At 39.5% G+C, this 25,682-nt stretch overlaps 1 protein-coding gene across 3 annotated transcripts in view; it reads right to left on the bottom strand.

Moving 5' to 3' along the window:
• The window catches only part of TMEM178A (transmembrane protein 178A), an 80,312-nt gene extending 60,984 nt beyond the window's left edge, over window positions 1-19,328 (bottom strand). The window contains exon 1 of one of the 3 annotated variants that reach the window (XM_020976996.2): window positions 18,600-19,328. In XM_020976996.2, the coding sequence (XP_020832655.1) occupies window positions 18,600-19,134 (535 nt within the window). In that variant the 5' untranslated portion in view covers window positions 19,135-19,328. Of the gene's footprint in view, window positions 1-17,035; window positions 17,106-18,599 lie in introns of those variants that run through there. The other 2 variants (XM_078149480.1, XM_078149481.1) reach the window with 2 other exon arrangements.
• Window positions 19,329-25,682: the final 6,354 nt, after the last annotated feature.

Genomic DNA, 25,682 nt, shown 5'->3' with positions numbered 1-25,682 from the left:
ATTCATATATGAGGATGAAAGGACTTCATTTGCAGCTTGTGAGATATATGATAGAGGTATGGGCCAATTCTTTCCCCTCTGCCTCTGGCCATGTGGTTCTAAGAAATGGGCCTAGGTCTTTGCCATTTCATTTGTTCTTTCTATTCTAGGTGTAAGGAGCAGAGTCTCCAATCTGTCTTGGGAACACAAGCCATGGGAGCCTGGAAGTCTAGGAATCCAGGATTAATGTTGCAGCCAGCCTTGCCGTGATGTCCTAAGAGCACAGGCTGAGAATACAAGCCCAGTAGAGGCTGACATTGTCATTTTTAAATCTGAACCTATCGGGCTATTGCTATATAGGAACTGAGCTAAGCTGGGAGCCTGATCCCTTTCCCTACCCCTACCACTGGGGTAGATGTGGGAGTGGTGGTCATGTCCCCAGTGTTTAGAGGTGGGAGGGAAATGTTTATGTGGTTGTTCTTGCTTCATCTTTGAAGCAAATACCCATTTCTGAAAGCTAATCCAATGTTAAGTGATTAAATGGGACTGGTGTACTAGTCACTGGGTCCCTAAAATAGCAGATCACTTGGTTGGGGCTAGAGCTGATGGAAGAGGAAACTTACCCCACGCCAGCCCCTTCAGGGTACCAGAGAATGAGGAAGAGTGGTTAAAATGTTGATAAGCCTCGCCTTGACAGAGTGGAGCCAGAGCAATCACATAACACACATCGTGCTAGTCAAATTTTCAGAAGGCCTGATGCTTAGAGTGGTAGCTAACATTTTGGATAGGAATCAAGATCCAAATATATCTTAAGTGTCTAGACCACTGGGTCTGATCTGATAAGATGGAATATAATAGGGATAAATATAAAGTTCTATACTTGGTTTAAAAAAAAAGACTTCACAAGCACAAGATGGGAGAGACAAACAGCAGTTTGTCTGGAAAAAAGATCTGGAGGGTTTCATGTCTACAGTATTATAAAGAAGGCAAAAAATGTGAATGCCACCTTAGGCATCCTTAAGAGAAAAATAGTGTCCAAAACCAGGAAAGTGATTATTCTACTCTACTCTGCCCTTATCAGCCAACAATTGGAGGATTATGCTCAGTACTGGGCACCACATTTTAGTAAGGACATTGAGAAACTGGAGAACTCCCAGAGGAAGACAATTAATAGGGTGAAGGACCTCAAGATTATGCCACAAGGAAATCATTTTGGGAAACTCAGTATGTTCAGATAGATGAGGAAAAGGCTTGGCAGGGATATGAGGACAAGGAGAGAGATGTGATAACTGTTTTCAACAGTCGACCATTCTTTGAATGACTTGAGAATTCCCTTTTCCAAGCAATGGATGCTCCATAAATAAAACCATCTCTGAAGAATACCAAAGCTCTACCACTGATTTCCCAAAATGTAAACTGAGGGATCAGGAGTAAGAAACACTCGGTCTTCCCCAAAAGCTATTTTTAAATTTATTGCTAAATCATAGAAATCATAGGGTTAGAACCGGAAGAGATTTGAGAGATCCCTTGTTGTGGCTTAGTCATTTTCAGTCATGTCTGATTCTTCCTGACCCCATTTTGGGTTTTCTTGGCAAAGATACTGGAGTGGTTTGCCATTTCCTTCTCCAGCTCGTTTCACAGATAAGGAAACTGAAGCAAACAGGGTTAAATGACTTGCCCAGGGTCACACAGCTAGTATCTGAGGCCAGATTTGAACTCAGGTCTTCCTGACTCCAGGCCTGACACTCTATGAGCCACCTCGTAGAAATTCAACTCAATCCTGGTTGCTCTTGAGAGGTCTATACCCCCTCATTTTCCAGATGAAGAAACCAAGATCTAGAAAATTCAAGTGACCTTCCTAAAGTCACACAGGTAGTTGTAGCAATCCAGGATTTAGACTCAAGTCCCTGATTCTGACTCCTGTCAAATCCTGACCACCAATCAACTAGTTCCAAAGCATGACTATCATCTAGGCTTTTTAAAAATTATTAATCTCCATCCTAAAACCAAAACACAATCCAAGATCACTTAATTTCAATCTTTTCCCATGCTTCCCTATTTTTTCTTAGTGTTGAGAACACATTACATACTACTACAGTTAATTTCTTCCAATGACTTGTTTATGCTTATTCTATTAAATTCTGCTACCCTGTCCTCACTTTGGAAACTATGTATCTCATCTCTCTTCTCATTCTCTTCTCCTTGGACAATCTGTCACCACCCTTGTTTCTTCTTCTCTTCCAGTTTCCTATTTTCTCATAATTTAGAAAGTTTCCCCAATCTCACATCATGATTCCCTACCCCATTTTTCTAAAAACTCACTCTGTCTGAAAAAACCATTTCTTATCTTCCTCCTTACCATTTGAGTTTTCTTTCAGAAAGGAAGTTAGCTGCTAAAAGGTGAGAAGAAAGAAATATATGACTTCAACTCTCCTGGAGCTGACATCTCTGCTGGAATTTTTGTATCTGTTTTTCCACAATGTCAGAAACACTATCAAAACTCAGAACATCACAATAATAGCTATGATAAATAGTTAAAGGGTTGGTTTTTTTCCTGTTTGTTTGCATGATTGTCTTTTTCCAGTTTTTTCCCCCCAGGGGAGAAAAACCGATGTGTTCCCAGATGATTCACTTTAGTCTTCACCACTCTTATTCCTCTCTCTTTGGTTCAATTTTCCATTTTAGCTTTTTCACATACGTTAGTTTATCTGCTTTCAAATCTTCTTCCTTTATCTGACAGTCAAGTTGAGTGTAGGCACTTGAGTAGGTACTACGCAGTGCCAGTCAGTAGGCACTGACCCCAGGAGTAAAGGAGGGCTAATCCACCTGAAATGAGCCATTCTCAGGTACCAGGGGCTCTGGGTACACAAACCACCTCCCAATTTCACTCACACTCTATTACCGAAGGATTCACAGTTATGTTTTTATTGCCATTTGCCTTCTGCAAGACACAACTTCACTGCGAAAGCTTTTTCACCCTTTGAAAACTACGTGACACTTGATCGATTCTCTTGTTTTAGCAATGAAGAGAACATTCAGTGAGTGTTGTAATGGGCATCAAAAGAGCATAGTCATGTCACAATTTAAAGCAAGTATTTTCTTGTATTGTGAGGCCCACAGAAATTGTACTCAACCCACAAAATACATATTGGTATTATCCATATTTACTAATAACAGTCTCTTGCTCTGCTTCTCATACCTACAAGTTTTCTGGCTAAAATGTCACTAAATTAAAGTGAATTCATACTTGGAGTATGTACCTTTGTATATCTCCTTTGTTTTTACCTCGTGAATTCTCATGCTTGAAAATGATTGTGGTGATTAATCTGCTTTAATGCAAGATTTAACTGAACTTCTTAAAGCATGAGAGACTGAGGCTGTCTAAAGCTGACAGTCAGCATTTATTAAGCACCTACTATGTGCCCCACATTGTGCTAGGCACTAGGGATATCAAGAAAGGTCACAAAAGATAATCATCCAAAAATATTTTGGTATTGAGTACCTACTGAGGCAATTACTCATATTCATCCACAAATATAAAATCCTTAAAAATTAAAGAAAAAGGGAATAGAAAGAAGAGAAGAAAATATAACTAGAGGAGGTAGGGCTGGTTTTCCTGATACTTTTGCCCCCATATGTGTTCTTATTTTCATGACCAATTTGTAGCTACATTGGTACCTTGTAACATAGTCACCCATGGGCAACAAGGTGGTACAGTGGATAGAGCACGGGGCTGGGAATCAGGAATATTTATCTTCATGAGGTTTAAATCCAACCTCAGACACTTACTAGCTGTGTGACCCTGGGCAAGTTATTTAACCCTCTTTGCCTCAGTTCCCTCATCTGTAAAATGAGCTGGAGAAGGAAATGGCAAGCTGCTCCAATATCTTTGTCAAGAAAACTCCAAATGGGGTCGTGAAGAGAACAACTAAAACAGCATGGTCACTTAATATTAGATATAAAAACAATGGCATAAATTCTATATGCCAAGTTCACCAATTATGTTACTAGAATTTCTTTTCCCTCCTTTTATTTTTCTTTAGGAATGGCACAGACCTACAATTTTATCAATGAGGGGAACTCCCAGTGTGGAAACTCCCTCTGTAATTTGTAGTCTTAAAAAAAGTGCCCAAGAGTGCTTTGTTCATGGTCATAATGCTAGTAAGCAGCAGAAACAGAACTTGAACCCAGATCTTCATGATTCCAAGGTTGGCCACTCTGTTACCTCTCAAGGGGGGCATAGAAGGGAGATAGAAGAGCAGGTCATACTCTTTTTGTACTCAGAAGATATCAATAGCATCCCTTTGGGTCTCAAGGGAATAATTTGAACTGACTGGCTGTTTCTACTCGCAAAACATAAAGAACTCTGAGTAATACTGGGAAATGCTCAATACATTTACATAGATAAATCCAATCTGTTCTGAGTAATTCCTGATAACTGACCCTAAAAGTTTGTGCTATGCTCCTCTTTTTCATAATATAATTGTTTGGTCTGCAGTCAGCTCATCTGGCTGGGTTACAAGGAAAATGGAGCACAGTGACTAGATTCTGATATTTAGCAGGAAACAAAGCCTGTCAGCTTCAGACAGTCTCAGCCTCTCATGCTCCAAGAAGTTCAGTTAAATCTTGCATTAAAGCAGATGAATCACCACAATCATTTTCAAGTATGGGAATTCATGAGGTAAAAACAAAGGAGAGCTGAACTCATGAGTTGCCAGTTTGGGGAAGATAATCAGTTTCTCAATACAAATGCCTTTATTATGATAAGAATCATTACAACCAGGTGGGTAAAGCATTAGAGTATAGCAATGGTGGGTTCCTTCAGCTAATGGGGCAGAAACAGATAGGAAAGTAAACCTAGTTGACCCAGCCACAGTTACATTCCCAGAATTACTGGAATAATTGAGAAGGGGAAAAAAAGTTTGGGTTCAGATGAGTCAAAGTTGACATACACATTGCTTCCCTTGACAAATTCACTGCCAGTCTTCTATTTCACGTTTGATAATGGACATCTGCTTCTTTATTTTGTCTGTTTGTATGATTCCATTCATCTCTCCCTGTTACAAGTTAGCAACTTAAATAATAACAACAACAATAATAATAGCATCTATGTAGTGCTCACTATATGCTAGGCGTTGTGCTAAGTGCTTTAAAATTCTTAACTCAAGGGGCAGCTAGGTGGTGCAGTAGATAGAGCTCTGACCTTGGAGTCAGGAGGACCTGAATTCAAATCCAGCCTCAGACACTTGAAACTTACTAGCTGTGTGACCCTGGGTGAGTTATTTAACTAGATTGCCTCACCTCCCAAAAAGAATTCTTAACTCATTTGGTCCTTACAGTCTTAGGTAGTTCCTTGGGACACTGAGAGATTAAGTGACTTGTCCATAGTCACACAACTAGTTCATCATCATCATCAATAATAATAACTGCTAAAATTTAAAGAGCTTTCAAGTTTACAAAGTGTTTTGTACATGTTATCTCCTCTGATCCTCGTAACCCTATGAAATAGGTGCTATCCTCATCCTTATTTTATGAATGAAAAACTGAGCCATAGACTGATTAAATGACATTGTCACACAGCTGATAACTGGCTGAGGCTGGGTTTAAACTCAAGTCTTCCTGACTCAAAGTCCAGCACTCTAGTCACCCCTCCACTTAGATGCTTCCAGCCTAAGTCTTCTTGACTCAAAGAATGCCCTGCTATCCACAATTCTATGCTGCCTCTCTCTGTACTCATTATTTTGAATAGGAGACTACTGTAATTTGAAAAGTTACTCAAAAGTTTGTCTCCTACTACAATAAAGAGTACCTGAAATTATAGAGTCTGTTCTATGGGATTTAAGATATTTTGAGCTGTGAAAAAGCCAAAATCAGTAGCTAAGAAAAACTACATGAATCAATCTGTGACATAGGAAACACTTTTTTCCCCCTCAAAGCTAAAAGTTATCCACAAAGTAAAAAGAATGAAATGTCAGTGACTCTGGTGAATATGATTATACAATCACTTAAAGCAGTTTCTATTTTGTTGTATTTAAAACCTAGTTTGAAATTTGAATTCCTCTGTGAAAATAAGGACTGAAGAAATGTTTGAACTGTACTTATTTCATGCATAGTGCCCAGCTCTTAGAACAGTGCCTGGCACACAATGGGTACTTAATAAAAATTGATTGATGTTCAAGATAATTTACTAAATAAAAAGTTCTTTACTTTGTCAACTTCACAAATATATTGTATTGAAACATCCGATTATATGTATTTTCAGCCTCAATTGAAAGCAGTTCAGATGAAACTACACACCCCAATGAGATATATTTTAGTTAAAAGAATCTATGTCATACAAATTGTCAGATGTTTGGTGAAAAAAGCTTACTTTCTATACTTCATGTAATGTCAGAAATGGACAAATTAGTGTGCTTGAGTCTCACTGAGTCATAGAGTCTTAGAGATGTAATGCGCTACAGACACCATCTACTCTAAGCTATACGTAAGTGAGAATCCCCTCTGTAACATACCTAACAAGTAATCATTCAATCTTTGTTTGAAGACCTCTAATGAGTGAGAATCCATTATTTGCCAAGGCTACTTATTCCACTCTTAAATAGGTCTAGTTGTTTGGCAATTTTTCCTTACATCCAATCTAAATATGCAAGGAGACCAACATAGACTACTTCCAATGGCCCTGGCAAGAGGAAGTGAGGGTTTGAATTAAGGTAGTCGCTCTGTGAATGGAAAGAAGGGGACAGAAGTGACAGATGAAGAAGCAGTAAGTTCAGTTAGACATGGCAGGCTTATCTTTCCTAAAACACAGCAGTCAGAATCAAGCACAATAATCCAGATAGAATCTGATCAAAACAAAAGACAGCAAGACAACTGCTACTTTCCCTAGCCCTGGACACTGAACTTTTCTTAAAGGTGCCTAAGATCACACTAGCTTTTAGGGGTGAATTGTATTGAACTTGCAGTCCATAAAACTCCCAAGATCTCTTCCAGATGACTTGTTATCTAGTCGTGCCTCTACCATCTCACCCTGGTGAAGCTGGTTTTTTGAACCCAAGTGTTAGCTTTACATTTATCCTTATTGTATTTTAATTTACTGGTAAATGAACCTAAAATGTAATTTGTGCTATTCTCCTGTTTTTCACTTGCTAATGCATTCTCTGTTAGGTATATCTATGACATTATTGTTTAGACTGCAATCAGTTTATCTGGTTGGGTTACAAGGATTAAGTCCAACTTTTTTAACCAGCTAAGATATATTGTATCTGACACTGGCATCCAATGGGATAGCAATAGTGCTTACTTTGTCATCTGCAAAATCAGTACTGGGATACTCCAATGGATCTGTGGTCTCATCGATATGGATAGTCTTACCAATAATGCACAATATGACCCATATGTGCCTCAATTCTGAGCAACTCTTGTCCATAACCACTGGGAAATCTGTCCCATAAGATGTCCACACAGTGTGGTGGAACCTTCCTTCCATTATCTTGACATTGTCTAAATACCAGAGGTATCTCTAACTCTTGCTACATGTATAGCCCATCTATTTTTTTACCCTGCTTCTCCTCTTCATTTAGAATGTTTGAAAGCTGTCAAAGAAAGGGGAAAAGTTCAAAGAAAGAAGAAAGAGACCCATATGTATGAAAATATTTATAAAAGCTCTTCTGTGGTGGCAAATAATTGAAGGATACCCATCAATTGGACAGTGGCTAACTGAACAAGTTATGATAAATGAAGTAGATGGAATACTATTGTGCTGTAAGAAATGATGAAGATGATTTCAGAGAAACCTGTGAAGACTCATATGAACTGATGCAAAGTGAAGTGAGCAGAACCAGAGAACAATTTATATAATAACAGTAAAATCGTAAAGATGATGTTGAAAGACTTAATAACTCTGATTAGCACAATGACCAACCACAGTTATAAAGGATTCATGATGGAGCACGCTGCCCACTTCCAAGTAGGGGACTGATGAACTCAGAATGCAGATTGAAGCCTCTTTTTTTCCCATCTTTTTCTTCCTTTTTTGGGGGAAATGGCTAATTCAGAAATTTGTTTTGCATATCTATACATATTTGTAATGGGTTTGGGGCCTTCTTAACGGATGGGAATATGGAAGGGGAAAGAAAGGGAATTCAGACCTGAAAATAAAATTGAATTTAAAAAAAAAACAGAATCTATGGCAGCCTGCTCATGGCCTTCGTGTGCCTCTTCAGTGCCCTTCAATGACCATCATCTTCATTTCTTTGGACATTGTTGTATTTCTTGGCCTGCAGCTACACAAAATCATGGAAAGAATGTTTATTTTTCCAATGGGTCTTTCATGACTTTCAATGAAGCATATTTTCCTCTCAATAGAGAGCTGGTTGGCTGTAAATACAGAATGAGATATGTGTGGTGAGATATGACCAATGTATTGGTTTGTTTTGCTTATTATACTTCTTTGATCTAAAAGAGAATTCAAGTGGTGGGGGACATCATTGAAAGTGACAACTGTGTTTAAAAGTAGGAGTGGGTTGATTATTTGGGGATTTTAGGGCAGTAGGCAAACATTATCCTTTTGGATATGGATCCAAAGGTCCATAGGATGAGGTTTGCCTGAATTCCCCAAGTAATCGACTCCACCTTTGCATTATGTGTTTTCCTTTTTAAAAAAATCAGTAAAATATTGATTAAATGAGGGCCTTTGCATCAGGAAAAAGCTCATTAAGAGTCCTGTAGCATTTCCCAAAGGCAAATGCTCTGTCTTCCTGTTCAATTCTGGCCCCAGCTCATTGTCCAATTGCCCTGTATATCCAAGATGTATATATTCTCAGAGAAGTTTTCAGGTCTGTCCATCCAATTGCATATTAAAGTCTGTGCAGCAAGCATTCTTGTACACTTGATTTTTCCTTTGATGACAATCAAGCCAAATTTGTTTGAGTGATTATAGATCTAATTTAGGAGGCTCTGCAGTGTTCCAGGGCTTGATGCCAGCAGCACAATGTCATCAGCAGACAAAAGCATCTGAAGGATTTCACCATCTATAGGGAATCCCTCTTTGATGTGGGCTCCATTCTGGGCTTCCATGACAGTGGTGAACACCTTAGGTGAACATCTGTCTCCCTATTTTATGCCTCACTTCATAGAATAATCAATGTGTCATCGAACAAAGTTCCTTCTGTTGTTACATTTTTCAAGGACTCTTGTATGATTTTTGACATTTATTTATGTGTCAAGACTGAGTCTGGCTGTCCTGCACAGACTATTAATTTCATAGAGAATAAACAGCAGGGGAAACAGATAAATCATTAGCAGAATGAAGAGAAAATCTTGTAAACTCTTATAAATCTCTCTCCCCTCCACCCCCTTATATAAAAACAACAGAGCTTTTAAAGGTTCATATAGCCTGCTGTCTTTTATAGATTTATCTCATGATTATAAAATAGTTGTGAAACCACTAGTACTGTGAGTATTTGAGTAAAACATTTGAATGCAAATAATTTACACAGTTATAGATTACCTATTCAGTATTTCAAGCTTTAATTTCTGATATTACATACACATCAGCAGGACAAAAAACACAACACTGATTTTCCTTTAGCTTACCAAGTATGCCAAATAACATCAAATTTTGGTTTGCATAAATAAGATATGTGTGTGTGTGTGTGTGTGTGTGTGTGTGTGTGTGTGTGTGTATGGATGGATGGATATGGATATGGATATGGATGGGTGGATGAATGTATATGTCTACATATATCTATATAAATGTTGATAGACTATAAACTGTACTTTTTTTTAAATTAACAGTAAGAAATTAAAGTTAAGAAAGAAGCAATTTTAACATTATTTCAGTGATTCAATTTCCTCTCCAGATTTCTCCTTTCAAAATTCTTTAACCTTTGTTCTTGGTAATAAATTCAAAAATGCTATCAGTGCTGATTTGACATACCTGATACCTCCAGTGACTGAAAGAAGCATTATCAACATAGTATTTTCTTAACTGAATTTACCTCTAATTGTCCACCTGTCTGTACATGCATTTGATTGAAATTAAGGGCTGGTTGGACTATGGACCATCTACTCCCTAACAAGGACTGATATTTTGACACTTCGTAATTCATCCTCACCATTCACCTTTATTATTAAAAGCCCTCCTCTTGAGAGAAAGCCTTAATCAGCAACTGTCCTTCCCTGACATCCCCGTACTTACTTTGATCATATGACAATCTCCCTGAAAGAACTTAACCTGTATTCCCCAAACTCCCTCACTATCCCATCCTACAAACTTTAATTAAGATCCCCATTAAAGGCATTGCAATCTCAACCACAGACTCAAAGCAAGGAGATGTTTGGAGACTTTGAACTGCTAGTTTTGCTCTAAGGCCTAGCAATTCAGGTTCAAATCACAAGTCACCTTCAAATTTACCACTAACCTATGTGAGGAGACTAGGAATAGGTACTGGAGAAACAATTCCTGGCTTTGGCCAATAAAAACCCAGTGCCTAATCAATGCCTATAGAGTAGCCTGGGACACTGAATAAAATGCACCAGCTGTTGCTGTAAAAAAGCAAATACTTTTTTTCAGGATTTTGAACTGAATTACCAGAAAGAATGTTCCATTGCTCTCTAGACTATCTCAGTGCTTTTTTTCAGTTTTGGGCAGGCCATTTTAAGAAAGGCATTGATGAGCTAAAATGTGTCCAGAGGAGGGCCACTTGGGTGGTGAGAAACATTAGAAGCCATACATCTTTATTACTTCAATGATCTCACCAGTAGATATTGCAACCTACCCATGCCTTCTCATCCTATGTGGTTTGTCCACATTCTCACTACTAGGAGGAGAGTACAAACCAATTAGAAACCTTGTCATATGGAAAATTATAAAAGGAACTGAGGTCCTTCAGCCTGAGGGAGACCAAGGGGATAGATATCTTCAAGTATTTGAAAGTATATCACAAAGAAGAGAAACTAGACTTAGTCTATGTTGCTCCAAACCAGGAGTTCTTACATGCATTGTGTCATGAACCTCTTTGATGACAGTCTAGGGAAGACTCTGAAACTCTTCTCAAAAGAATTTTTTAATGCATAAAATAAAATGCATAAGATTACTAAGGAAATCAATCATATTGAAATAAAGATGTCATTTTGCTCCCATCCAAATTTATAGACTCCCTGGAATCTATCCATGGACTCCCATGCTGGGTTAAGGAGCTTTGCTTTCAAAGGCAAAATTAGAAATGACAAGGGAGTGGATTCTAGCTGTTAGTCCCAGATTGTTGCAGCTACTTTGGAAACTAGAGACCTTCCCAAAAAGCAGATTTGCCTGCTGAAAGCAAGAGGCCTTTAGTGCAGGTACAACTGAACTGACATGAGGCTCCCTTGAAAGGAGAGGAGTCAGGATAAACAATCAGGGATGCCCCTGGAAGCAGGGAAAGGAATGGAGAGGACAGGCAAGGATATGACCAAGAAGGGCACTGGGTCTGAGGTGTTGTGATCTTCAAGCCATGACAGCAGGAGGATCAGGGATGGTCCTATAAGAAGCTGTCATCTAGACCTGGCACATCCAGGTCATGGAAACCTCTTGTGACTCTTCCTAGCTGTATGGGCAAGATGCCTCATTTCTATACCAGGGTGCGTCAATAATGTAGGCTGACATGATACCCTAATAGCTCCTGGGACAATTTCACTTACAAGTTATCCATACTCTGGGGCAACTCACTTACCAGGGTAGCAATGAAAGAGGTTCCCATGGCTTTCATAGGGAAGGAAAGGGTCTCACTTAGGCACATCTAATTTGTTTTCTATTGCAGATGTCACAGGCAGAGAGATGCTAAGGACTTGTTGGTGAAGTCTGCTTGATCATAGCACAGGTCATGGAAATTTCCAGCATTGCTGTTCCCAGATAAAGACATTTCCAGTAAAAGGCTCAGGGGTGTTAGATAGTACATAGGACATATAGGGCAGAGATAACCTATGACAGGTAAGCCTTATGGATCATAGGGAGGCAAAACTGAAAATGAAAAAAAACAAATAAACAAAAAATAACAACAGAGTTTTGTTTAGACTATCGTATCGATTCCATATAACAAAGAACTCTCAGACATCAAGAGCTGTCCAAAACCAAAATAGGCTGTCTTGTGAAATAGCAATTTCATCATTATTAGAGTTATAAGAAGAGACTATATGTACCATCTGCTAGTGATGTTGGAGAAGGTATTTCTTCATCATTGAGTCTAAGTTGAACTAGCAGCCCCCAATCCTATCTAACTGTAAGATTCTACATGTCTAGGAGGAAAGAAACAAGCATTTATTAAGAGTCTACTGAGAAAATCAAATTGATATTGTCTGCATTTTTGTAATTGATTCTGTTTTGTTATGAATTTTCATTCTGTATCATTGCTGACATTTTTGTAACTAAGTCATGCTTCATTTGTCTCAGAGTTAAGTTTGGAAATTCAGCTTTCTCATAAATCACTCATTGTCTCTGAGTTAAGTTTAGAAGTTTACTAATCACTGTTCTATTCTTACCTCAAGGCAATTTGTTATCCTTGAAGGATGCAGGTGGATGCCAGGGAGTCTGGTCTGCTATCCAAGGTAGTCTGGTCCACTATTGTCAAACTGTCCTTGTAGGTGGACTCAAACGGTGAACATTTCTTAGCAACAGGATGGAAGGAGGGTTGTTGCTAGCCCCTCATTCCCAATTTCCAGCCAATCATATTGTTCCTTACACCTATGATGTTACAAACTTTATGACAAATCATATTGTTTTCCCCATCTATGCTGCTGCCTTCTTTTTTTTTTCTTTCTTTCTTGGATTTTCCTCTTCTTGTCTGTAAAAATGATTTGCCTGCCATGATTCTGGGTCTTTTGGCTTGCTGGGGAGTTGAAAGACTCATTTTATTGGTGATTACTAGCCCTATCAATAAATTGAATTGTGCCTCAGTTTACCTTCATTTCAATCATGAATTACTATGTGCCAAGCATTATGCTAAGCACTTTACAAATATGTTCTCATTTGGTCTTCACAACAACTCTGGGAGGTAGGTACCATTCTCATCCCTATTTTGCGATTGAGGACACTGAGGCAAATAGAAGTTAAATGACTCGCCCAGGGTCACAAAGCAAGTAAGTGTATGAGACTAGATTTCTACTCAGGTCTTCCTGATTCCAGGCCCAATGCTCCAACCAAGGTATTGCCTAGCTGTTTTTTATTTCTGCTAATAAAACTTCAGTACTTTCAATAATTTACTCTTATGGGTTAGGAATGTCTTGGTTTATATGTCATATAAATATATAATGTACATTTTACTAATATGTATAGATAATCTATGTTATAGATAATATATAAATGTACAATATAATGAACATCTATTTGTATATATGCATACATGTATATAAATATACATACATATTGTTTAGAAAACATAGGAGACAACATGTAATAAGCCTCTGGAGAGAGACCCTGGAATTACTAAATTCCACTGCTTTTTTCTTTTAAACATAGACTTTCTAGAATTTTGAGAAATTTGTTATTGCTTTCTTTCTGTACTATAAAGGATTTATTTGCAAAAGTATTCATGTTCATTGTTTTCTTCTCATTAGCTTCCTGAGACACATTTCTCAACAAAATGTCCCTTTAATTCATCCTTTCCAAAGAGCAATCATTTTGTGTATACCTGTTTTGGAACAGGCCCAGGAATTCTTGCTTCACACAGAACCATCATTAACCCCCATATTCCTCCCATTGTGGATTGAAGATCATCACTCATAAGGCCCTGGCTATATTCTTGATTCTAATCCATTCCAAAACCCAGAATATCTGAGAGGTTTGAACTACTATCTACAATTTATTTGGAAGTCCACATGTACTCTTAGGCCAGCCTAGTATGCTCTGTTATCCTTGTCTTTAGAATAAGTCCAGATTCCCAGAAATTTCCAAGACACGTTCCCATTAAGAGTTCATCATCTGAGCAGAATTTCAGTTCCTGAACAGACTTTCCAGGATTATTCTGTGTCAGATTTCTGCAGGTGAGGTGAGTACTTTGGGATCTTTCTGTATGTGTTTTTTTATGAAGTAGATGTATACCACTACCCACATTTAACCTACCAAAATTGAATCAGGATCTTAAGCACTTGCCAATTATAGAGAAATGTTAGGATTAAAGGTAAGGAAAGAGTCTCAGTGCAGGTAACAAACTAGTTCTTTAGCTATTATAGCCATCTTTTTAAAAAATATACAACTCATTAAGGCATATAAGACTAAAGGCAATGGGGAACAGTAGATAGAAGGACAACAGTGCAGTTAGGAAGCCTTGCTTCTGGTGCATACTGTGTGTATAGCCATAGTCAAGTCTTTTAATCTCTCATCCCAGGAAACAATCTAACACTATATCTTACAAATGAGTTGCTAACCTATATTAGAAGGCAAAGTAGTGACAGGTGTGAGTTCCACACACCATTGAAGTGACAGGTCCACATTTTTCTCCTCTCATTGATTTAGAAAAGAAAGAAAGAAAGAAGGAAAAGAAAGAAAGAAAGAAAGAAAGAAAGAAAGAAAGAAAGAAAGAAAGAAAGAAAGAAAGAAAGAAAGAAAGAAAGAAAGAAAGAAGAAAGAAAGAAGAAAGAAAGAAAGAAAGAAAGAAAGGAAGGAAGGGAGGGAGGAAGAAAGGAAGAAAGGAAGAAAGGAAGGAAGGAAGGAAGAAAGGAAGGAAGGAAGGAAGGAAGGAAGAAAGAAGAAAGGAAAGAAAGAGAAGAGAAGAGAGAAAGAAAGAAAGAAAGAAAGAAAGAAAGAAAGAAAGAAAGGAAGGAAGGAAGGAAGGAAGGAAGGAAGGAAGGGAGGAAGGAAGGAAGAAAGGGAGGAAGAGAAAGGAAGGAAGGAAGAGAAAGAAAGGAAGGAAGAGAAAGAAATGAAGGAAGAAAAGAAGGAAGAAGAAAAATATAGAAAGCTACATAGCATCTATTAATATCAAACAGCAAAAATTAAAAGTGAAAATCCTTACCTCATATTAGTGCAAAAGGCCTCAGCCTAAACAAAATACATTGAATCTACCATTATTACTCATTGAATTTTAAAGCTAAAAGGTATTTTATCCATTATCTAGTTTAACCCCCTTTTCTAAAAGATGTAGCTACTCAAGCCCAGAGAGTTTAATTGACTTATTCAAGGTCACCCATTTGATTTATGACAGAACTGAGCTGGGGAAATCATACCAGATAATTTTCTTACCTCCAAAGTTTTCATTCCTTTATTTTTCTTGGGAGTAGGGGGAGGAGAAAAGGGGGAAGGCAATTGGGGTTAAGTGACTTGCCCAGAGTCACACAGCTAGTAAATGCCTAAGGCTGGATTTGAACTCAAATCCTCCTGACTCCAGAGCCAATGCTGTTTTTCATTCCTTTTTCAATGAAGCTCAGGTCTGACAATATTGTTCCATCAATGACTACCTATTACCTCTAAAATAAAATACAAATTCCTTGAACGTATATTGATCACACTGCTTAATCAAACTCCAAGCAACCTTTAGAGCTTTATTGCATTGATATTATTCCCTTTCATATGTTCTGTGTTCCAGCCAAACTGTACTAGTAGTTATCATTTGAACTCACTATTTTATATCTTATCTCTGTACATTTTACATGCTGTCTCTGATGCCTTGAATACAATCCATCCTTGTCTCTGCCTCCCAGAATTATCTTCTTCTGAGGCTCAGTTATTTCTTTTTTGTTTTTGAAGGCTCTCCTGAACCTACTATAGTTGTTAATGATCCTTTCCTCCTCAAATTGTCTTGAATTTATTTATCTGTGTACATGCTGACCACCCTGACCCACGCAGAGCATAACTTCCTTGGGGCCCAGAACTGTCTGATTTGACTTTGTACCTTCAGCACCCAGCATAGGGCTTGTTACTTAGTGGATACAATAAATCCCTTAGTTTTCTCTCCTCTACCACAATGGCTTCCATTGAAACTAGCATTGCGACAATACAATTATACAAGGCATCAAATGTTAGTCCAGCAAGGGACCTTAAATCTGATCTAGTACAATTATCTTACTTCACAGATGAAGAAGCTGGGACCTAAAGAGATTAAGTGATTTGACCAAACTCACAGTAAGTTGGTGCCAGAGCCAAGATAATACCACCCATCTCTTTACTCCCCACACAGCACACAGAATTTTTTGGATACTATCATTATAATAGAGCCTGAATAATTTTGACTCAAAAACAAACTAAATGTATCAGTCATATCAAATGGATTCATATCTAGAAAACTCTGAGTGCTTTTGCTAGCATAAATGGACTGCTTTGTAAGACCATTAAGCTCTCCATCAAAAAAGGTGGATGACCATCTCTCAGTGATGTTAGTAGATGGGATTCCTGCTGTAAATTGGATTAGATAAATTCTGAGTTCCCTTCTAAAATTCTATGATCCTGGAGTCCTAATCCAATTCAATTCTGCAAGGATTCCTTCAGTACCTATTATGTGCATGACATGAAGGTGAAAACAACTCCCATCCCCTGAAGGAAGTTTGCATTCTGCTGGGTGAATACAACATTCATGCAAATAAGTTACTAGAAGATAATATGAAAGGAGAGAATGGCCAATAAGTGCCAAGTAACTTTGTATATGAATTAAGCACAATACTTTTTAAAGTCCATTGATGGGAGGAAGGGTATCATGATGTTATTGAGAATGCTCCTACTCACCCTATTTGGATCTGAACTCTGCCCTGCTATTATTCAGATATTAGTGAGGATAGAACTTGGGCACACACACACACACACACACACACACACAGACTGGAGCAGTATGGGAGGAGAGGTGGGAAGTATAGGGAAATGCAGCACTGTCATCTCCAAAGAAAGACTACACTGCTTAGCTTTTGCAATTGCTTTGTCTCAATGATGTTCTATAGCTGAGTGGACACATAATCCAAACTACCTTTTTTCATGTTCTATGCTCTGACCAGAATTAACTATGCAGCCTCTTCATGAGATTAAATCTTATCTAGATGCCAGTGAGAAGGGTTAAAAAAAAAGGTATACTTCCCAGAGGAGGTTATTGTCTCAGACCTTCATGAAAAGAGTTGGAGTCTTTCCATGCACCAGCAGATTTTGATGGCAGCATCCAGCTGAGTTAGCTCTGGGAAAGGGGAAGTTGACATGTTTGAGAAATGAAAAATGTGGCAACTTGCATCACTCTGAAGGCCAACACATTATTAACTTCTCCTTTCTATCCAATTTCATTTCAAGCAATAACTGGATATAAATCTGTTCAGTTGTTTACAAGTTAGAGAAGGGGTCTGGAACATTAAAAGGAACTGATTTCTGAGTGTTTCTACTCCCTTAATAGCGTACCAACAAGAAACAGGCTTTTTTATTTCCAAAAGCTCAGGAAAATATTTTCAATATTCAATGTGAGATTCTAAAAATACGGGGAACATACACCAACTAAAACACAATGTTTACAGGCATGTGATTGCTGTGGAAACTTTTAAAGTACAGCAACAGCTTCAGGCATTGAAGTAGGTGTTTTGAAGATTTTAAAATCAGCTTACTGCTACCGTTTAAGTGAGTGGCCTCTATGAAAACAAAAACAAAATTTAATACATAGGTGGCATATGATCAAAAGAGAAACATGTTCTGAAGAGAGGGAATGTGTTAATATTTAAAGTGCTGAAATTCTACCTTAAAAGGGTTATGGCTGATTCTCTATCTTTAGCTCACCCTGGTGTGCCTAGGCACTGCAGTTGGCGTGGTGATTCATCAAAAAGCCTTAGAAAAGTAGGTGTTAGTATCTGCCATATGGGCTGCTATAGCTTGCCTGCAACCAATGAATTATGGGCACTTTGGGTCTAAGCTGCAAATTCCTTGCATCTTGTATGTTGGCAGCTCTAACCTCTGTTTCTTTTGTATTATAGCTCTCCATTAGCTTCTACTGGCTAAAATGAGTGCATCAGTTCAGTCAGAGCCCAATACAGCAAGCAGACCAAAAGAATGCTGGTTTGTCCCCTCCGGGGTTTGCACCACTTTTCATCCAAAAGAAAACCTATACTCTAAAAGCATTCAGAAGCGAAGCACAAGTTGTGGAAGAAGGCTAGTTGGAAGGGGCTTTTTGACGGTCACTAATGGAGTAGAGAGGTAGACAGACAAGGCGTACACATGCATACCAAGACAGATATGCACACAAAGACAGATAGGGAAGAGGAGGATGAAAAAGGGACAGCCGGCAAAAGCAACAACAAAAAAGGGGATTTAGGAGGCAAAAGCAGAGAGAGAAATACGAGGGAAGAAAAAAGGGGAAAACGGGAAGAAAGAAAAGGAGCCGAAGAGTGCAGAAGGGAAGAGAAAGAATCGAGAAAGGGGAGGACAGGTGGAAAGAATTAGAAGCAGAAAAGAGTGGGAGAAAGGGATGGTGAGGATGATCATGACTTAATGCCATGCCAAGGCGAGCTGGGGCCACGTCCCGCCTGCCCATGCTCTGCCCCGTCCCCAGAGGTCCGACGCCGAGTGTGCGCGCTGTCAGCGGGAGCTGTCCAAAGGGCCACCCTGAAGCCTCGGGCTTCCCTCCTGCCCCGGGGCGGGGGGCAGAGGGAGCCTGGAGCAGCCCCCCTCCCCCTTGGAGTTGCCCCCTCACCTTTGAGGATCAGGTTGTCAATGTCCCTATCGATGCCCAGGAAGTAGCACTTCCTCCAGAGGCCGGAGTAGGTGGCGAAGAGCGGGCGGCCGCACTCGGACTCCAGCACGCCGAGCCCCAGCAGGGACCGCCAGTGCTCCAGCAGCAGCAGTTCGTCCTCCGGCCGCCCCGCGCCGCGGCTGCTGCCACCGCTGCTGCCACCGCTCTCACCGGCGCCCGGGCCGCCGGGGCCGCCTATACCTCCTCCTCCTCCTCCTCCTGGCGCAGCCGACTCGGGGGCCGCGGGGCTGCGCCAGCCCGGGAGCAGCTTGCGGCCGTGCGGGGACGAGTCCCGCAGCGGCAGGTGGGACAAGGGCATGAGCCGGTTCTTCTGGTCCGGGGGTTCGGCGCCCGTGCGGCTCCGCTCGCAGCTCTCCTTGTGCCGCCGGGGATCCGTCTCGTACCAGTGGTCGGTGAAGATGGCCGTGACGAGCAGCCCCAGAGAGCAGAGGCTCAGGCACAGGCTGAGCGCCGTGATGAGCGCCCGCGGCTCCATCGCTCGCCTCGCCTGCCTGGCTCTAGTGCCTCGCCTCCTTTCGAGTCCTCGGCGGGGCCGGGCCGGAGCCGGGGCTGCAACCGCCGCCCGCTGCCGAGTCGACCGACGGGCTGGGCTCCGGCGCCGCCGCCGCCGCCGCCGCCGCTGCAGTTAGACACAATGCACTTTGCTTCCCTCTCGCCTCTCTCTCTCTCCCTCCCTCTTCTTCTCTCCCTCGTTCCCCACCCGCCCCCAATCTCTCTCCCACGGTCTCCCCTCCCTTCTCTTCGCTCCTCTCTCCCTCCCTCTCCCCTCTTCCTTATCTCTCTTCCCAGCCTCACTCCCCACCCCTCCTCGTTTCCCCCAATCCAATCTCCCCTCCTCTTCCACTTTTCTCCTCCTTTTTCTGATCCCTTTTCTCTCATTTCTTCTCCACGCACCCCCCTTCAGTTCGCCTGCCTCTTCGTCCTTTCCTTTTAATTCCTCATCTCTTCACTTTTCTTTCTCCTTCAAATCTTTTCTCCCCAAGTCCTATCCCTCATGCTTATCTTCCACTCTCCCTTTCTCTTCTCCTGTTCTTTTCCCTTCTTTTCCTTGCTACCTCTCTGTTTACTGCCTCCTTGTCTCCTTCCTCCCCTTCCTTAGTCTGTCATTAAGTTCCCATTTCTCCCTCATGACCTCTAGTCCTCACCTCAGAAAACTACCTCAGAACAAATCCACCAACATCAGACTTAGTCTCGTCACTTGTCCAAGTCGATTTTGATCACTGCCCCAAGTGGCTTCCAGGATGCATCCGGTATTAAAGCCCCATCAAACTGGGTCTGCATAATATTTAATGCTTCAGTGCACTATGTGCCATGTGGCGAGGTTCTTGTATCCCCGGTTTCTATCTGTGAGCATTCTGAGTGCTCGCTGTCATGATATCTCTTTCCCTCTTCAGAGAAAGAGCACTTGTCCAGCTAAACCCTCCTTCATTCTGTTTCAGCTACTCTTCTGGAAGAAAAGTCACTAAGATCATTAACAGTGTCTCTGGAGACTTACACAGGCTTTAGTCAGAGAGATCTCTTTATTCAAGACAATTTGGGGCAGGCTTCCCACCCGCCTCCAACACTGGTCAGTCACCTCATTCTCTTGCTTGAATGAGCTTTCTCCTGGAATTTATAGATGAGTCCATAGGCTCAGTGAACACATGCAACGGGCATCTGCTCTGCAAAGTGATTATTACCAGTGAATGAAGAAAGCCTCCAGTAATAAATCAAAGTAATACTTTTCTTCTGAGCGAGTTTCCATATGTACACTTTACATGAAGCAGTCAGTTCAGAGTAGCACCATACACCATTGCCAATGAATACAGGTAGGCTCAGATCTTTATACTCAGATCACACAGGTTTAGGTGTATGCCCAGGTCAGGACTTGTGATACTATAGATTTGGAGAAGCTCCCAGTGTGGAAGCTCCCTTCACCAATTACCATTCACAATTCGTCTACAATTTACCATCTTAGAGGGTTGCCTGAGACCCTGAGAAGTTAAGTGACTTGCCCAAGGTCACATGCTATGTATCAAAGACAGATCTTAAACCTAGGTCTTCCTACTTCTAAGACCTGCCTTCCATCTACTATGCCAGGGTCCCTCTCTCATATAGTTATAAATGTTAACTTCATTAGGGGGCAGCCAGGTAGTACAGCAATAGAGCCCTCATCTGAAATCAGGAATTTGTTGTTCTTCAGCTGTGTCCAACTCTTCATGACCCCGTAGATAATACTGTCTATGGGGTTTTCTTGGCAAAGATTCTGGAGTGGTTTGTCATTTCCTTCTTCAGTAGATTAAGGCAAACAGAAGTTAAAAACTTGCCCAGGGTCACACAGCTAGTATCTGAGGCCAGATTTGAACTCAGGTCTTCCTGAATCCAGTCCCAGTGCTACTTAGCTGACCTCTGAAGGTAGGAATATCAGAGTTCAAACCCAGTCTTAGATACTTACTAGCTATGTAAAATCTAGGCAAGTTGCTTAGCCTCAGTTTCCTCATCTGTAAAATGGGGCAAAAATAACTTCTACCTCTCAGGATTTTTGTAAGGATTAAATGCCACATAACTATTAGCTGTTGTTATTATTATAAATATTGTGACTGAAAGCACAACTTGAGGTTTTTCAGAGTTAAGGAAAGCATCTGTGCCCAGTATTTCTAAAGGGCTGGTTGATTAAACTGAGTAGTCTTTGAAAGAGTAACTTAGTGCCCTTGGCACTGGTGACAAAGGGTGAATATAATATTAGAGGTACCAGTATGGCATTTCTTAGGTCCTTAGTTTATGAAATATTCAATGATCAAAAGGTTGAGGCATTCATTAAATGCTAGATGTCATTAGTGCATTCTTTAATGGCACTTATTAATTGATGCTTCACATAAAAATTAATGTGAATTAAATTTTATTCTGAAATGACATATTTAAAGGCAGTATCAGAATCGAACTTCAAAAGTGGTTGTATTCTGCATCTATAGGAGATATTTTTCCAGTTGAAGAACATAGACCTCTCATGGGCTGTTCTGTTCTTTGATAGATCACTTAGGCAAATCTGTCAGTCTCCTCAAACCCCATACCCATTTTCTGAGGACCTGATAACATCAATTATTGCTTGTATTTTCTCACACCTTTAGCTAGATCTACAGTGAGCTCAAGTCTAATTAAGAAAGATAAAGAATTGTAATTTTAGATTGTTCCTGTCACTTGTAAGCTTTCTAGCAAGAAATACTAAGCTTGTCACAGGAGTCTTGTCTGTCCTTACACAAAGATGATAAGACTGTGTAACTTTCTTTTATTAATATACTATAGTATAATCTTCAATTTTCACTGATGCCTACCTTTAGCTGTGAGCAAACAATTGCTATCTAAAATTCATTCAGGGTGGCATATACCCTTTTATGTCTTTTAAGATGAAATAACTCAAGATCTTGCATGTCCCAAGGGCCTTTAACCTCTCAACCAGTCCTAACACCTTGTCAAACACTATGCGCTACCCAGAATTAATACTCAGCCACATTATCCGGCCATGTGAGTTAGTCTTCAGACAAAAGCCGTTTTCCCCTCACCAGAACCAGAATGAAGCCGAAGCATTCTATTTTTCAGACACTTCTGTTACATTTAAAAGAACATAATAGTCTCTCTCATTTCCCTAGCCAGAATACTTTGATCATGCTCTTCTTAGAAAATAGTGTTACCCTTGAATTTCATTTATATCTATGTTTTAAACCAGTCTCAGCATATAATCTGATAGATTACCTTTGAAAATATTTCACAAAAATATCACCTATTACAAATATGGACCAGCACTATATAATTAAAGGATGAACTCTGCCAATATTATTAGAGGCATCAGTGGAGCCACAGTATAAGTTGTTTTTGCCACAGAAAAAGAACAATGCTCTGTATGTGTTTTTAAATAAATTTATTTGGATATTTCCAAATAGGAAGTCACATCACTGATTAATCAAATATACCAAGCTTCCATTTGCTATTGATTGCTACATTGAGAAAATAGAGGCTGCAGTGTTGAGCTATTGTGAGTAAGGTATTTGTTTCATAATTTTTGGATCACAAAGACAACACAAGCTAAACATTTACTAAATATGGGAGACACATCATGGAACAAATGAGGCACATTAGAAGGCTGGGTCAGAAGACAGAAGGCCATCACAGCACCTTGGCAGACAAAAAGCTGAGTCTTTGATACATCATGTTCTAAATTGCATCACCATCCCTTATCTCAGTCTTGACAGTGCTGTGCCCTTATTTCTTAGACATTTTAAGAGTTTTTAACCTTTGTCAACCTTCCCCCTACCATTCCAGTTTCAGTAGAACATTTTTTAGAGAATATCAGTGGAACTCCCAGTGCCTAGACAAGTGATAGTAAGGTAGGTGGGGAATTTCTACATCAATGTCTTACTGTCTGGTTAAACTTGACATGATAAAAGCTAAACTCACAATATGCTGCCATAAACCAGACCCCAATCTCAATTTCCCTGGGTCTAAGAAGGATGATTATCTTAATCACTGAGGTTTGAAATTTTGAACTATCACATGTGCAAAATCAACTACAGCAGCAGTAGCAACAATAATAATGCTGAAGACTCTGAGCCTGAAACTGAAATTCACCTTGAGCCAACAGATAAATGCAACACATACAAATAATGTGGTCTCTTCCAAACAAGACATCAAGTATAAAGCTATCAGAGAGAAAGCTGTGAATGAATATATTAAGAGGCTAACCGGCAGCCTGAAATCAAAGTTTAATGGGAATTGTAAAATAGACCATAACAGATTAGGGAAGCGTCATCTCAAAATTTTGTATAATATTAGTAAAAAATGTTGGGCCAAAAGGGAAGAAAAAAATTGATAGGGATTCCTACAGCACATAATAAATAGGTTAAACATTTTAAAATTTAAATAGGTAAAAAAAATTTAGAATAAAAATACATTATTTCACCAAGCAACAGTAACAACTGATTACATGTACATTATATATCATATTTGCCAAATGTTTGCCTTCAGATGGAGCCTATGAAATAGCTAAGATCCAAGACCAGAATCAAAAGACCCTCCATGTGTTCACATGAACTTAATCAGCAATATGTTGACAAAGAAGTACAGATTGAGTGACAGAGTCATGTGGATTTGTTTATGAAAATGGAGGAGTATTTGATGTAAATTCACAATCTGGTGATTGTCATTAGAAATTGTAGAAGTGTTATTCTTAAGAACTGCAGAGTCTATGATCATTACAGATTATACAATAATATGCCAGAAACTATGCAATATATCACTACAGCTGTAAAAAAAATTCAACACCTTCCAAATACCTAGTGAAACATAACATGGTATCTAGAATTACACATCAGAAGCTCACTATCTTTTAGTAAAATGATGACTTCAAAATACCCTACGGAAATCCAACCAATAAAACTATACTGGAATCTGACCATCATCATAGACTAAACTGTTGCCTGCCATCACTAAGACTGACATCAATTCATAGAAAGAAGATGAAGACAGACAAAGAAGAAAGAAAGAAGGAAGGGAGTGAGAAAGAAAGAAAGAAAGAGAGAGAGAGAGAGAGAGAGAGAGAGAGAGAGAGAGAGAGAGAGAGAGAGGGAGAGGGAGGAAGGAAGGAAGGAGGGAAAGAAAGAAAGAAAGAAAGAAAGAAAGAAAGAAAGAAAGAAAGAAAGAAAGAAAGAAAGAAAGAAAGAAAGAAGGAAAGAAAGAAAGAAAGAAGGAAAGAAAGAAAGAAAGAAGGAAAGAAAGAAAGAAAAAGAAAGAACAGACTATTTCAATCTGGATCCACAGGATGAGAAGAATGAGATGGTGGTAGAGAAGATGGTGATGATGATGATGATGATGATGATGATGATGATGATGATGATGATAGTGATAGATGTGTGTTTAGCACTTTAAAGTTTGCAAAGTGCTTTAATACAATATCTCCTTTATTCTCACAGTCTCTGGAAGTAGGTGACGTTATTATTCCCAGTTTATAGAAGAAAATTCATCATCTCTCATTTCATTTAATCAACAAATCCTGGAAATTTTTCCTTCAAAATATCTCATATACATATTTTCCATTCTTATTGTTGTCATCCTTCTAAACTCTAAGATTACAGCAATGGTTTCCTAACTGACTTTGTTAATTGCAGGCTCTATGTCTGTCTCATTGTCTGTCTTCTGCATTTCTATGCTCTTACATTTATACCTCCTATGCAGCTCTGTTAGAATAATGTTCTTGGCCTTCTTTATGTCACTGAATTACTCAAAAATCTTCATTTACTCCTTATATTCTTTCAACAACTTTTCAAAGTCTATCATATGGTCTCTTCCAACCCAACCAAACATATTTCCTTCTACTACATACATGGTCCCTTAAATCTAGGCAAAGTGGTCTCTTCATTGAATAAAAACTCTTTAAAGAATAGAATAGAAATATTGCTGACATCATCTTCCATTCACCCAGATTCACAACCCCAGAAATACAATTTGACTCTTCCTTCTCCCTCAACCCCACACCTAATCAGTTGGCCAGTTTTCTTAATACTATCTTCATAATGATTCACTCCCTTCTCTCTGCTCACACAACCACCAACCTGACTCATTTCTTCATCACCTCTTACCAGGACTATTGCAACAACCTCCTGTTTGGTCTCCCTGAATCCAGTCTTTCCCCTCTCTGATGTATACTCCACATATCTGCCAAGCTGATATTCCTAAAGCAGAGAAGTAACCATGTCACCTCCTGACTCTAAAATCTGCAATACCTTCTTATTGATTCTAGAACAAAATGCACACTACTCAGCCTGTCATCTAAAGTTTTTATTCCAACCTATCTTTCTGGTTTTATTTGCTATTCTTCCTCTTCATATGGTCTTCATAATCATCAAACTGACCTACTAGCTCTTTTGTTTATATCATATTCCATCTTCCTCTAGGTGGTATCTTATATTGCACACTGGACCTAGAGTCCAGAAGACCTGAGTTCATATCCTGCTTTAGAAACTTATTAGATATGGCCATAGACAAGACACTTGA

This window comes from Phascolarctos cinereus, unplaced genomic scaffold, assembly GCF_003287225.1.
Source record: "Phascolarctos cinereus isolate Bilbo 61053 unplaced genomic scaffold, phaCin_HiC Scaffold_2;HRSCAF=192, whole genome shotgun sequence".
Taxonomy (NCBI): Eukaryota; Metazoa; Chordata; class Mammalia; order Diprotodontia; family Phascolarctidae; genus Phascolarctos; species Phascolarctos cinereus.
This window is presented reverse-complemented; position numbering and strand designations above follow the sequence as displayed.